Source organism: Stegostoma tigrinum, chromosome 12, assembly GCF_030684315.1.
Source record: "Stegostoma tigrinum isolate sSteTig4 chromosome 12, sSteTig4.hap1, whole genome shotgun sequence".
Taxonomy (NCBI): domain Eukaryota; kingdom Metazoa; phylum Chordata; class Chondrichthyes; order Orectolobiformes; family Stegostomatidae; genus Stegostoma; species Stegostoma tigrinum.
Window position 1 is genome coordinate 12,953,072 of NC_081365.1, and position 14,394 is coordinate 12,967,465.

At 39.7% G+C, this 14,394-nt stretch overlaps 1 protein-coding gene across 4 annotated transcripts in view; it reads right to left on the reverse strand.

Annotated features, from left to right (window-relative positions):
- The window catches only part of LOC125457121 (amyloid-beta precursor protein-like), a 163,806-nt gene that overhangs the window by 114,009 nt on the left and 35,403 nt on the right, over nt 1-14,394 (reverse strand). For all 4 annotated transcript variants that reach the window (XM_048540886.2, XM_048540889.2, XM_048540888.2 and 1 more), the window contains exon 2: nt 6,926-7,096. In XM_048540886.2, the coding sequence (XP_048396843.1) occupies nt 6,926-7,096 (171 nt within the window). The remainder of the gene's footprint in view (nt 1-6,925; nt 7,097-14,394) is intronic.

Sequence of the window (14,394 nt, forward strand, 5' to 3'; positions counted from 1 at the left end):
AATATCAAACATGTTTTACTACAATTCTATAGGGCTTTGATCAAATCATCCAGATTAATGTGGGGGCTTTGGTATCTTTATAAGAGGAAAAATATACTTGCCATACTATCCATCTTCGATCTGCCTCCCCCTCTCTCCCTACTTATTTCAGAACCATCTCCCCATCCCCTTTTTCTGATGAAGGGTCTAGGCCCAAAACGTCAGCTTTTGTGCTCCTAAGCTGCTGCTTGGCCTGCTGTGTTCATCCAGCTCCACACTTTGTTGCCTTGGATTCTCCAGCATCTGCAGTTCCCATTATCAAAATCAATGGACATTTGTTCCTTAAACTCTTGTCTTCAAAAGATTTGTAGACATCTTCCTTAACACCTGAATAGCCTTCAACCTCTGGAGATTTCTCCTAAACAACAAGGATTCTCATCTTTCTTCCTGACTATTGAGGACTGCTAAATCGAGAACACCTCTTCTGTAAGAGGCATTTCTCTCTGAACAAGCCTTAGTACTTGCAGTTACCACAACCGATCAGATTCCCATGCCCTGACAGAAACCTTAATTATTTTTTTCATGTTACATCTCCTAAAACTCTGAATACTATTTCTTCTTTTTAATTTTGCCTTGGAATATCAGTTAAAAGTGCATCCCGACCCCTAAACTGCCCAAAAGAAATGCTGATCCTAGCTACATTGAGAGGTGACCTGTCTTTTTTTACAGAACCCACCATGCCCAGAACTGTTCTCAATTTTTGGGGTTTCAAACTATTCCTGTCCGCATTGTCTTTCCAGCCATTCAATCCTTTGCTTCTATTTCTATACAAAACACCAGTGGCAAACTAGAGATTACTACCACTGAAATACTACTTACTGGTTTCCTTCATAGATCATTGCCTGCAGAACCTAATCTTTTTTCTACTTCCGGTGCTCATATCAATACAGCTGTTCAAACCTCTCCCAAAAGTACAATACAGCTACTCAGGAGCATTCTGAATCCTGGTACTGAGGTAATAATTCACTATCCTGAAATCAAATCTGCAGTCGCAGATATACCCATCTGTACCCTTATCTTTGCAAGGTATGATGATTACTTTCCTAAATCAGACTGACACACATGCACGCGCGCGCACACACCCTTCCACACAGCTGAGCCAGCTGTGCCTTAGACTTGGCTCTGGCTGCATTCTCCAGAGAAGCCATCAGCCACAACAGTGTTCAGAATTAACTGTCCAGCAATATACATTTGGGGCTCTTCTGTCTTCCATCTTCGGTCCGCCTCCCCCTCTCTCCCTATTTATTCCAGAACCCTCACCCCATCCCCCTCTCTGATGAAGGGTCTAGGCCCGAAACGTCAGCTTTTGTGCTCCTGAGATGCTGCTGGGCCTGCTGTGTTCATCCAGCCTCACATTTTATTATCTTACACTCGGGGCTCGTTCATCATGATTGTCTCCACCATTTTAGTGTCACCATACTCGACTCTTTATCCTGAAGCAGTAGGGTGACCATATAAAGAAATGTGATGTCATGGTAGCTCTCTCCTGCATATATAAATTGCAGCAACTCCAGCCATTGAGCAATTTCCCAACTAAGTTGCTCTAGCTGACGACTATTTTTGTTCATCAATGCTTGGGAAATGAGAGAAGCTGCAGGGGTGTGGAGATTTGAGGATCTGAGAGTGTAGTGGGAAAGAGTCTGCAAAGGACAAAAAATAATTTTAAACTCTTAACAAAGGAATATTCACCTAATAGAAAAATAGGAAAACTGATGTAATAAGCTTCTTGCAAACTAATGCATTGTGTCTTGATCAAAGCTGCATGAGTTCAGGAGCTAGAACACATGGAAAATGCAGCGAATGCGATTGTAACAAACAGTATCAATGTTTGTTACACTGACATAACAATGAAATCAAACTGTTCGATGTTAAAGAAGTTTAATTTGTGTTACCCCATTTCAGTGCATTATACACTACGAATTACATGAGAAACAGTTATTCTCACAGAAAAGCATGCAATGACTTAACTATGATCTTAGCAGTCAGTAGAAAGTGTGTTTAGGGTGACGGCTTTTTTGTAAGTGGAATGTGTCAGTTTTATTGAAATATAAAATTATGCCTGTTGTGCTCTGACGATTTAAAGACTGTGGTGTTTATAAAATTAATGTTCTCCTTGTGTGCTGTGACTTTAATGTTACTGGATTGGTGATGATTGTTGGGATATTAATTCTTCTGTGCAAGATTGAATCCACATATCAATACACAAAGAAGGCGGTTACCATTATTTCCTTAGATAAAATAAATACTCTGACCTCGTCTGACTTCCTAGGGAAAAACTTGCAGAGGAAAAAGAAAGGGTGGTGGGAAATGGGATGTGAAAAAAAAACTGGCATGAACTCAACAGTACGAATAGCCTTTCAGAGTTAAGATCATTCTTTGCTTTTTCTTCTGTTTGGTTTGCCCAATAAAACTAAATTTTATGTTTTTTGCACTTTGAAAACTTCGTATTGTTGACTTTGAACTGAGTGCAAGTAAGGCACAGTTAATAAAACCCAACTGCTCATGTGGCTGCAATTTGGACTTTCCCTTCATGTTTCTGGCTTGCCTACGAACATGAGTGGGCAACTCAGCTATTTAAAGCCACTCAGTAATTCAACTGGATAATGTCTGATCTGCACCACTAAACTCTGCCTTGGTTCCATACTCCTTAGTATCTTTAACAAAAGCCGAGCAGATTAGTAACTTTAATTAAGGCATAACCTTCACCTGTATGAAGAATTTCAGATTTTCGTTACATTGTGAACAATTTTCTATCACCAAATAGATAGCCTAGATTCTTTAAGGTTCTGAGTTTCACTCATCATCAAAAATGAGAAACCATTTATATTAACTCCTTTAATTGTTTATGCTGAACACTTGTATTCCTTTGAGTATAAAAGATTGTGAAGAAATAGAAGGCTCATTTGGTAATGTATGCTCAATTTAATAACTTTAGTCCTGGCAGCATTCTGACAAACCTGGGGGGCACCTGTGCTATATCCAATATATCCAAAGTGCACTGCCCAGAACTGAATGCAGTCTGGCCGGACTGCTCTCCAGTTTTAACATAATTTCTGTATCTTCATGTTCTAGCTTTCCTTTTCAGTTTCTCCCCACAACTTTTCTACTAGCTTGAAAAACAGAGGAGAAACCTGATAGTCATCAAATTTGGTGTCAATACTTGACCTGAAGATGAGGTCCTGAACATATACCCCCCATACCACTACCAAGGCCATCTAATTTCATCCTTGTAGTACCATTTCACTTTGTCCCAGCTCACCTCGCTTGCTGCTGAAACATGCCTTTGTTATCTCTGGCTTGATTATTCTAATGCGTTCCATGCTAGCCTCCCAAATTCTACTCTTTGTAATCTTGAGGTCTCAAACTGTTGGTGTTACATGATGCAAGTAACACCAATGCGTTCACTGACTTGAGGCTCCCAGTCAAGCAATGTCTTGATTTTAAAATTTTAGTTCTTATTTTCAAATCTTTTCATGGCCTCACCACTACCTATCTTTGTAACTTCCTCTAATTGTTCAGCCCTCCAAGAAACTTGCAGACATCTCTGCCTGGCCTCTTGAGCAACCCTGATTTTAATTGCTACATCATTGATGGCCTTGCCTTCATTTGCCTAGATCCTGGGATATCTACACATCTCACCATCTCTTTCCTTAAGGTGACACTTTAACCCTAACTTACCAAACAAGCCTTTGATGATCAGCCATAATATTGCCTTATGTGGTTCCTTTGGATAATTTATTATGTAGAAGCCTATATAAATACCAAGCTGCTGCTGATTTCATTACTTATAGATGTCTAAACTTTGTTCTTTGTAGCTGTGACTAACTAAACTATTAGTGTCATGCTACTGTAGTGCAGAATGCCAGTTTAACTAATATAAAAAAATCAGTGTTGTTAGTTTTATTGTAAGTGAGTACCCCATTGCAAAGAACACAGCATAGTTCACTGAACTAGTCATCGTAATTATCCAGTATTAAAAATGTTTGACACAGGGCTGATAAAATAATGTCATGACAGCTTGAGTTCACGTACATCCTCTCCAAAGACTAAAATTGCAGACAAATGCGCAAATTTAAACTGAAATTTAAAGTTTATTTACATTTTAAAAACTGTGCGCTGTTGGTTTTGTACTGAATGCATATTAGAAACTGGAAATTAGAGCCAATCTACCATCCCCTGAGAAAAAGAACAGGAAATGACATCACCAACCCAAGGAAACCTAACCAGATAAATAGAAAGCGGGACATAACACCAGCGCTTCGTCGGAGGCTCACTGATGATGTTACCTAGAATGGTGACGAAACGTGTGAAAACTAACCTTCCAGCTCAGTGAGCAAACTCACATCCAGAACCTCAACCTGAGCTACAAATCTTCTCAAAACTCGATATTAGAAACTGTCTAAAATAACCCAGCCACTCATCTGGCTGCCCCTTGGCCTTTTCCCGTAATGTCACCAGCATGCCTATGAACAGGAGTGGGCAGTTCAGCTTTTCAGACTCAAGGAACAACAGATGGAGAAATACTTCAACCCTAACATGTGACACTGTGTCTTTAAGAGGAATTTGTTCTGTGCTGTTTCTCTTGCAAAGAAGTATTGCCATTGGTGCTTCAGAAGTAATGCGTAAACATCATTGAGCTCTGAGTGTTTTTGAAAAATTAGACAAAGACGCATGAGTGGTCGGATTCGGGTTCTTGCAGACACAGAGTTTTAGGTTTTGCTTGCAGTTAAAGTTGGGGATTGAAGCTGCTAGATACAGCTCTCTGTCGCAGCTAAAAGTTTGAGTTCTTTCTCTACTGCCAGTTTTTTTAATTTCAGTGTTCCTTCTTCCAGCAGTGGAGAAGATAGAGTGTAATGAAATCCTGCTTTGCTGAATTTGCCTTGTCCAAGGGTATGTTTATGGGATGCTGCTACATTGGAAAAGTTGATACTTAGTAGCTAAATAATATGTATTGTTTTGCTAAATATTTCAATAGAAATAAAGTTATGCCAATGCTTTTCTTCTTATTCGTATTTTAACTGTGGTGCAAGAATAAAGTATGTTTTGCTTGAAGCCTAGTAGTTTGACCAATCTAATCACATTTGGATCACAGGGCCTTAGACTTACGTTTAAATAAGATAAAAGTTAAGGTCTAGGCTTTCTGCTTGATATATTTTGAAGGGGTTTGGTCTGATCCATAGCAACAGGACATTAAGACAAATTGGGCTCATCAATGATCAAAATGAAAGGATTTGTGGAATTTGGATGTTCAGCAGTAATATCCAATAGCTACAGAATGCTATAAGACAATGCAATCCTCTCAAATAACAAAATCCTGAATTATCTTTCTTAGAACAATGGATTTCACCTGAGCTACACCGATAATCTTTACCAAGAGGATAAAATGAACAGCAGGCCAAAGTTAGCCAGCAGCAGTAAGCCAAAGACTATAAATGAGGAAAATTGGCAACGTAACAGTCAAATAAAAGGAAATGACATATGAAGCAGAGGTTGAACAGCTTCTATACAAATGCAAACTGCACAAGGAACAATGCAGTATGATTAAAGATACATGCAGAAAATACTGAAATGGGCAACTTGAACACAGGTAACAAAAGATGGCCCAACCCTATGAGAAAGTCATGTATTGAAGAAGAGTGATTATATTGTACAATTAAAAATTATGGATGTCTCAGAACAACACAATTCAAGTAGCATGAATAAAACTAGGCAATAAAAAGATTAGTCAGTAATTGTATCAGTGATAATGGGAACTTCAGATGCTGGAGAATCCAAGATAATGAAGTATGGAGCTGGATGAACACAGCAGGCCAAGCAGCATCTCAGGAGCACAAAAGCTGACGATTCGGGCCTCGACCCTTCATCAGAGAGGTCTAGGCCCGAAACGTCAGCTTTTGTGCTCCTGAGATGCTGCTTGGCCTGCTGTGTTCATCCAGCTCCACACTGTTATCTAGTCAGTAATTGTGATAAGTCATAGCACAAAGTGAGTAAGGCAGCCAATGAACTGTACTTGTCAAGTAAAGCTTTGGAAACTCAAATTGCTCAAATTAGGAGGGATTTAAACATCCCACAGGTACAACAAGCAGATGACTACAAACCTTAAGGGAGTTGCAAGAATGCAAAAACAAATACATTGAAGCAGTTGGGAACTGTTTCTGCACGCAATAGTTCAAGGAGGAAACACTATCATCCAGGATAAAGCAGCCAATTTTTAATTTGTGCCCCATTCACAACTATAAACTGATTAAAGATACATGCAGGAAATACTGAAATGACTGGCAACTTGAACATGACTGACAAAAGATGGCCAACCCGATGAGGAAGTCATGCTCCTACCACTAATTTACAGTGAAGGGTACTATCAATAAAAAACACAGCAGAAAAATCACCAAACACGGACCTCAAGCTCCAAGGGAGGGTCAACAGATGCAAATGAATACCATCTCCTCTAATTCATACACCATCTCAACTTGGAAACAGACTGCTGTTACGAGGTCAAAATCCTAATTTTCAGATTATTTTCAATACATACCCACTATACCATTCAAGAAATGGTCCACTGTCACCTTTTAAAGGATATGTACCTGTAATGAACTGTTGCCCTGTCTCTCCAAATAGAATACATTACAATAAAAAAGCACAGAACAATTAATTTGCTTCGTTTCTGTATTGGTAAGGAATAATGTATAGAAGTATTAAATGAATTTGGTCCAAACAGAAGAAACATTTGCCAAAATCATTGTATTGCTACCAAATCAATTTGTTACTTCTCTAGCACATTCTATCTTAACAACAGATATTAGCGTCTGATTAACCAGATCATATATAGCAAACATTTTAACCAGTACAACCAAGACAAAAAAACATTTTCCAACTGAGTATTTACCTCTTGACAATACTGCAGGATTTCTTCTTTAGTTCCAAAGCAGCTGTTTGTTCCAGAAGGATCAGACACCCATTTGCCACTCTGAACATTCATGTGCATATTTAGTTTGCCGCAGAACATGGCGATTTGGGGTTCTGCTGCCAACAATCCAGTACCTCCATCAGTTGGCACCTGGTAGACAGAATCATCTTAGTTACTAACAAAGCATGAAATACATTGTGCAGAGTGTCAAAGGATTTTGATAAGTAGTATAAAGACAGAAACAACATTGCTCTTTAAGCAAAACAATGGTCAAATTCAATATCTTGGTCTTGTCCAGAAGCTTTCATACTGGAATATTAAAAAGCAAAGACATTGCTTATGATTAACAGAAGCAACTGGATTGCCATTTTAGAATTCCACGAGGTGTTGATGCAAGAGCAACCTAATTTAGTTTTAATCAATTATTTAAATAGTTTCTGGAAAACGGCAAGTGCCCTTGTTTTAAAAACATTTAGATCAAGTCTTTTAGCATTTGTGAATGCAGTTTGAATCTGATACAATTGAAAAAAAAAGTGAAAGCAAACATTAAGATAGATTTAATCTAGCACTTGTGTGCAAGGTAACATATCTATTACAAAGGTTATAGTCAATTACACCTAAAATTACACATCATGTTTGTTGAAGTTCTCGAAACATTAATCTTGCTTTGAAGAAGTTTGATTTTAAAGTGAGGAAAACGCATCAAAAATGCATTACTTTAAATAGAGCTGCATGTGGATTAACATTAAAACACATTTCCTTCGCATCACACACATAGGAAGAGGAAATCTGACAGTTACCTATAGATAATGAGCAAGTTTCTGATGAGATACTCAAGCAATGAAATCAAAACCTGTGACCACAGCCAGAAGTCACATGACACCAGGTTATAGTCCAACAGGTTTATTTAAAATCACACACCTTCACAGCGCAACTCCTTCATTAGCTGAAGTGTTCTGAGGTAGGGTCATCGGACCTGAAACATTAACTGAATTCTCTAGGTTTTTCCATCAATTTCTACTGTTGTCTCTGGTTTACAGCTTCTGCAGTTCTTTTGATTTTTAACCATCTTCAATTGGTCACAGCATTGAGACCTTGCACAAGTGTAAAGGTTCTGCCCTCAAGCCCATTTATTGCTTGGGTGAAATGTGAGTTACTAGGAGTGGGAAGGAGGGAAAATAACATGAGACTGGAGCAACTCTTCCTTACCTTGAAAGATAACATTGTCCATTCACTAGTTTTGCAATAGCCGGCAAAATGCTTACCGTGTGTGCGCTGTTGTGATCTGTTTTAGGGAGAGGAAACATTGACATGATTTTATGCTGTCTGGGCAATCAGATTCCTCTGTTTATTGGGCTTTATTTAATAGGGCACCCAATGAAAGGAAATTTTTTGGATTAACCGCGCCTGATTACATAAAGGCTAGAATCTTAGACTTTCATTATTGCAGGTTTATCAAGCAGTTGTAACAAACCAAATTTGCATCCACAAGGATGTTCAGCTGATGAAGGAAATCTTTTGCAGTGTAAAACAATAAATTATCGCCAAGATAGACAATCTCCAAATTGAATGTTGCAGTATAAATCTGTACCACCTTGTGTTAACAAGCTTTGCAGCCTGTATTTGCCTAACTACTGCTTTCAGTTTTGAGCCTGTGAAAATAAACTTTTAGCAATTTTCTGGATGTTCTGGAAGTTGAATTCTAGTTCATCATTCCTCGGTACCAGTCAGCCAAAGCTTGCACTGACATGTAAAAACCTCTCAAATCCAGACAGCTTTATGAAACATAATGACCTCTTGAGTTAAATTGGACAATGAAACTCCAAGATTAGATTGCAGTGGTTCAAGAGGATGACTCACCAGCACCTTCTCAAAGACAGTCCAGGGTGAACAATGGATGTTGACCATTGCCAGCAATGCGCTCATCCCATAAATAATTACAAAAGCCAAAAGAACTGCATATGCTGTAAATCAAACAAAAAACAGAAGTTGCTGGAAAAGTTCAGCAGCATCTGTGACGAGAAATCAGAGTTGACATTTTGGGTCATGTGGCCCTTCCTCAGTTCTGATTTCTCTCCAATTGAAGAGGTTGATTGGCTGCTTCTTTTTAACATCATCTCTGTTAGTCACAACAATTTAACTTCTTTTGCTGAAGTTGCTGGAAGACCTGCTTCGATGTGGCTAGGAGGGTGAATAGTTGTTAATAGGACTATTACAGACTAACAATACATCATGTGTAATGGCAGGCTATGTGTTAACAAGGCCTGCTGTGTGGGATATGGGGCTAGGGCATAAGAGAGCTTAGGCCCTAAAATTATTGAACACTATATGGGTGGCACGGTGGCTCAGTGGTTAGCACTGCAGCCTCACAGCGCCAGGGGCCTGGGTTTAATTTCACTCTCGGGCAACTGTGGGAGTTTGCACATTCTCTCCGTGTCTCTGCGTGTTTCCTCCGGTGCTCCGTTTCGTCCCACAGTCCAAAGATGTGCAGGTTAGGTGGACTGGTCATGCTAAAGTGTTCAAGGATGTATAGATTAGGTGGGTCTGGGTGGGATTCTCTAAGGGTCAGCGTTGGGCTAAAGGGCCCGTTTCCACACTGTAGGGATTCTATGATGATACGGAGTCTGTAGAGCTGCAGGGTCCCCATGTGAAAAATGAGGTGTTATTCTTCCAGTTCTGAGGAAGAGTCACCAGACCTGAAACGTTAACTGTTTTTTCCTTCACAGATGCTGCCCTACCTGCTGAGCTTTTCCAGCAACTTCTGTTTTGTTTCTTAGCTTACAGAATCTGCAGTTTTTTTTTGTTCTTCTTCGTTATCAGGTCATTATTAACTTCTTCGTCTATCCAACTGCTCTTCTCTCTCTTCAGGTTCTATCCAATTGTTTACTCCCTAATCCATCCCCCTCCCTTGTTTTCCCAGCTACCATCAGTTCTGAGGAAGGATCACTGGATCTGAAATGTTAACTCCTGCTAAGCTCCCTGCGACTTCTGTTTTTGTTCCAATTTACAACACCTGTAGTTCTTTTGATTTTTAAAAAAATTTCTTTAGCTGTAGCTATCACTTCATTTTGATCTGATTAAGAATGTTGTAATAAATTAGAAGAAGCCTAGTTTCCTTGAGTGAAAGAAGGAATTGATTACTTGTTACCAACAAATGAAAACTGCAACAATTCCACATGCAAAAACCGATAACAAATTTAGAGAGAAATGGGAGCGTGTGGTGCGCAGAACATACACAGGAAAGTAAAAGGCTATTGCAGTTTCAAGCTCCAGAGAGTCCTTGAATTGTGAGAGTGAAACTTGTATACCATTGTGTGTCTTGTCCTGATTCCTCAGGAAGAGTGTACGCTTCCAGATAGCCTTAATCTCTTAGTGAACAGTGATTTTTCAAAGTTATCTTTTCACCAGGTTTTCGGCAGTTGTGAAAAAGAGTAAGACCTCAAAAGAAAGCATGATAGCGAGAAGAGCTTTCAGTCTAATTTTGCTTTGTCTCCCTCATAACTCAAAGGCTGTTGTTCATATAGCATGGTCTTTGCAGAATTCTGGTGTCCGCATTATTATTTTTCCAAGCTGGATTGCTATCTTTCCTCTCAACACATGGAGGTATTATGCAAGTGCATGTAACACTTCAAATGTATGTAGTAACTTCAGATGTGGATTGTCTGGATGTGAGAGAGGGTTACAGCAGCATTTTGGGTCAGGAATGTCCTTTTTAAAACCATTTTTAATCCACGAGAGTCTCAAATATTGAAGTCAAATGAAGAAGGCTAAATATTCATTGTCCAATTACTACAATTGTAAAGTAAGTACTTTCCATAGTCTTATCAGAACATAGGGCTGCTCTCTCAACACAGATGTGGTGGTGGTTTAACCTGAAGATCCCATGCCTCCAGAGAACGGGGAAAAATCCTTCAGGGTAACCTTACTGAGCCACATTAATTCCTTTGCAGGCTAAGAAACTGAAGTACATTTGCATTATTACTATAGGTTTTTAAAGAAATCATTTTATACAACATGGAAGTGGGCAGAATGTCCAACTTTACCAGATTCAAAGCATTTTTTGAATTTTTTTAGCTATGAGCCTAGGTTAATTTAAGAAAATTCAACAGAGAACAGAAATATCCAGCGGAGAAGGTAACTGAGTGGCAGAAAAGGTTCAACACAAGAAACAATAGCAAGGGATTGTAATAGGATCTCCCAAAAATGGTGTGCCATGGATTTAATTTAAATTTACTTTGCCAAGTGCATGTTTTTCACCCTGTTTCTAAAAGACTTGGACAAAACAAGGAACCATAGGTATGGAGCATAAAGGCAAGGAAGTAAAGATGAGCCTTCATAAAACACTCCTCTGACCTCAACTGGAGGGTTAGGTCAAACTGTGATTGCCACTAGTTGAAAAGATAAGACGACTTTGGGCTGTGTGGAAAAGATTTACAGGAAGACTTCTCGGACAGAGGAACTGGAATTGTTCTCTGTGAAGTAGAAAAGAGTTAAATTTAAATTTAAAAGTTAAGAGTGGGCAAAATCATGGCTGATAGCGTTTAAAATGGAGAAATAGGAGCTCACCCTCATTGAACTCAAGAAAAACAGAGCCGTTTCTAAATGGCAGGAAGTCACTGTGCAGAAACAGAGAATTTATGAAGGAAAAGCTGAAGATTCTGTAAAATCATGTTTCTACAAGATTTAAAAAGAGTCATGGAATTTCTACTTTTAGCCTTAAAAATGCTGAAAATAAAAAGGGTTGGAAGTTTGCTACAGCTGTATAAAGCTGTGGTTAAACATCTGGAGTACTGTAGTACTGTATTCAGGGCACAGTATCCAAGGAAAGGCATACCAGCCTTGAGGGACCAACTTCACTAACCTCTGGCCCCACTGCCAAAGACATTTTTCCCTCCCCACCGTTATCTGCATTCTGGAGGGATCACTCTCTCCATGACTCCCTTGTCCACTCCACACTGCACACCAGCCTCACCACCCCTGGCACTTTTCCCTGCAAACACAGGAAGTGCTACACCTCCCCCCACACCCCATCCCAGGTCCCAAAAAGACCTTCCATAAACAGCTGTTCAGCTGCACATCTACCAATGTGATATACTGTATCCACTGTTCCCAATGTGGCCTTCTCTACGTCTGGGAAACCAAGCGGAGGCTTGGAGACCGCTTTGTGGAACACCTACGCTCAATTCGCAATAAACGACCGTGCCTCCCAGTCACAAACTGCTTCAACTCCCCCTTCCACTCCTTGGATGACATATCCATCCTGGGCCTCCTCCAGTGCCACAACGATGCCACCCAAAGGTTGCAGGAACAGCATCTGATATTCCACTTGGGAATGCTGCAGCCTAAGGGTATCAAAGTGGACTTCACAAGCTTCAAAATTTCCCCTCCCCCGATCGCATCCCAAAACCTGCCCAGCTCATCCTCGTCTCCTTAACCTGTCCGTTCTTTCTCCCACATTTCCACTCTTCCCCCCCACCCCAGCTCAATCCCCACCCCACATCCTGTATACCAGCCTCATCCTCGCCTCCTTGACCTGTCAGTCTTCCCTGGACTGACCAAACCCCACCCTGACTCCCTACACACACTCAGCTTTACTGGCTCCATTCCCACTTCTCTGACCTGTTCATCTCCTCTCCACCTATCTGCTCCATTATCCACCTTCCATTCGCCTCTCCCTCGCTATTTATTTCAGAATCCCCTTCCTCTCCCCCATTTATGAAGAAAGGTCCAGACCTGAAACGTCAGCTTTCCTGCTCGGCCTGCTGTGTTCATCCAGCTCTACATCTTGTTACCCCTTCATTAAGGTGGTAATCCTTATAGCCCCAGGTGCAAGGACAGGTTACAAAGCCTTAAAAGTAGTCCTAAACGATGAGGTTTACAAATGAGCAAGAGTTTTCATGTACAATGTCAAAACAATTCTTCAAAGTCCCAGAAATCTGAAACATTGGGCTCCGAAAATTCATTGAATTCGGGTTCCATTAAAAAATTCAAAATTGAGTTTGATAATATCTTCATTTAACAGCAAATTAAGAATTACAGGTGAGTTTATGGAGTTACAATACAGTTTGAACTGAACGGCTGAACAAGCTTGACAGGTGGAAAAATCTCACTTTACATTTTTATAGCACTTTTCGCAATCTAAGGATGGCCTGATGTACTTTGCAGCCAATGAAGCTGATTTAAAGCATGGTAACTATTGTAGGAAATTAATAACGTTACCTGGCTTTCACTACAAATGAGGGTAGAATGACAGCAGTAAGAATGCCCATCTGAATTGAAGATGGTCCCTCACACTGAAAGGAGAAAGTTCTCCTCCTACTACAGAATTGGCCCTGAAAAATTTCTAAGAGAACATGAATGGTACAATTCTAATTATTAAAGCTGATTTTAATTCTGATACCAGGAGCACATCAAATGAATTGACAAATTAAGTTTTTATAGCCCCAGCGATAATTTTACTTGAAACACAAATGATCATAGTACAGAAGAGAGTCATTTGCTCCACCAGTGCTGTACCAACTCTTTGAAAAGCTTCCCAATTAACCGCTTTCATTTTGCTTTTCCTCTGTAGTTCTGCATGTTTTTCTTTACAAATTTGTCCATTTTAAGCTTTGGAGAGTTGGCACTAAATCTGCTTCCTATACTCTTCCAGCCAGCGTGTTCTAAAATCATAATGGTCTTCACTTAAATTTACTTTGCCAAGTGCCAAATGTCTTAAACGCAGACAAAGAAGAATCAAACACTGAGGTGTTAAAGATAATTCTTTGGGTAAGAAAGAATCACTGACAATCCAAATGTGACAATGCTAAATAAGCTACTTTTCACATTGGTGCTTGTTTAGCTCAAATTTAGTTCTGGGTGACAATGGTTTATATTGATAAAACCAAACCACCAAGTCCTCATTTTTCCATGGGCATACAATTAATTGCCTCAGGAACAATGATGAATTTAGCATGGCACAGTAATGCTCTGATGATCAATAAACTCAAATGCTAATGCTACCCCTTTCTCCATAGATGCTGATTGGTCAGCTGAGTGTTTTCTTACAATAAAGCAACTCATTGGTGCAAAGTGCCCTGAGAACATAAAAGATGCCATTAAAATCTAGAAATTTCCTTTCCAAATAAATAATTGTTATGAACTGCTAAACCATGAATAACTGTTTAAATACGGCTGTGTAAAATAAACTGATCAATTTATAATGCAGATTAAAGCTGCTAAAATATGGATATGCCAAGCCAGAAGGTTACAGATTGTGGGTGGAATACAATTCTACTGTTGACGGCAGTCAGTGCCTCATGGATGCTCCATCTTGAGTTGCTATGTCTAATTTTTAAATCATTCATGGGACGTGAAAATCACTGGCTGAACAAGCATGTATTGTCTATCCCTATCCTCAAGGTGCTGGGATTGAGCTGGCTTCATGAACGGCTACAGTCTGTTTGGCA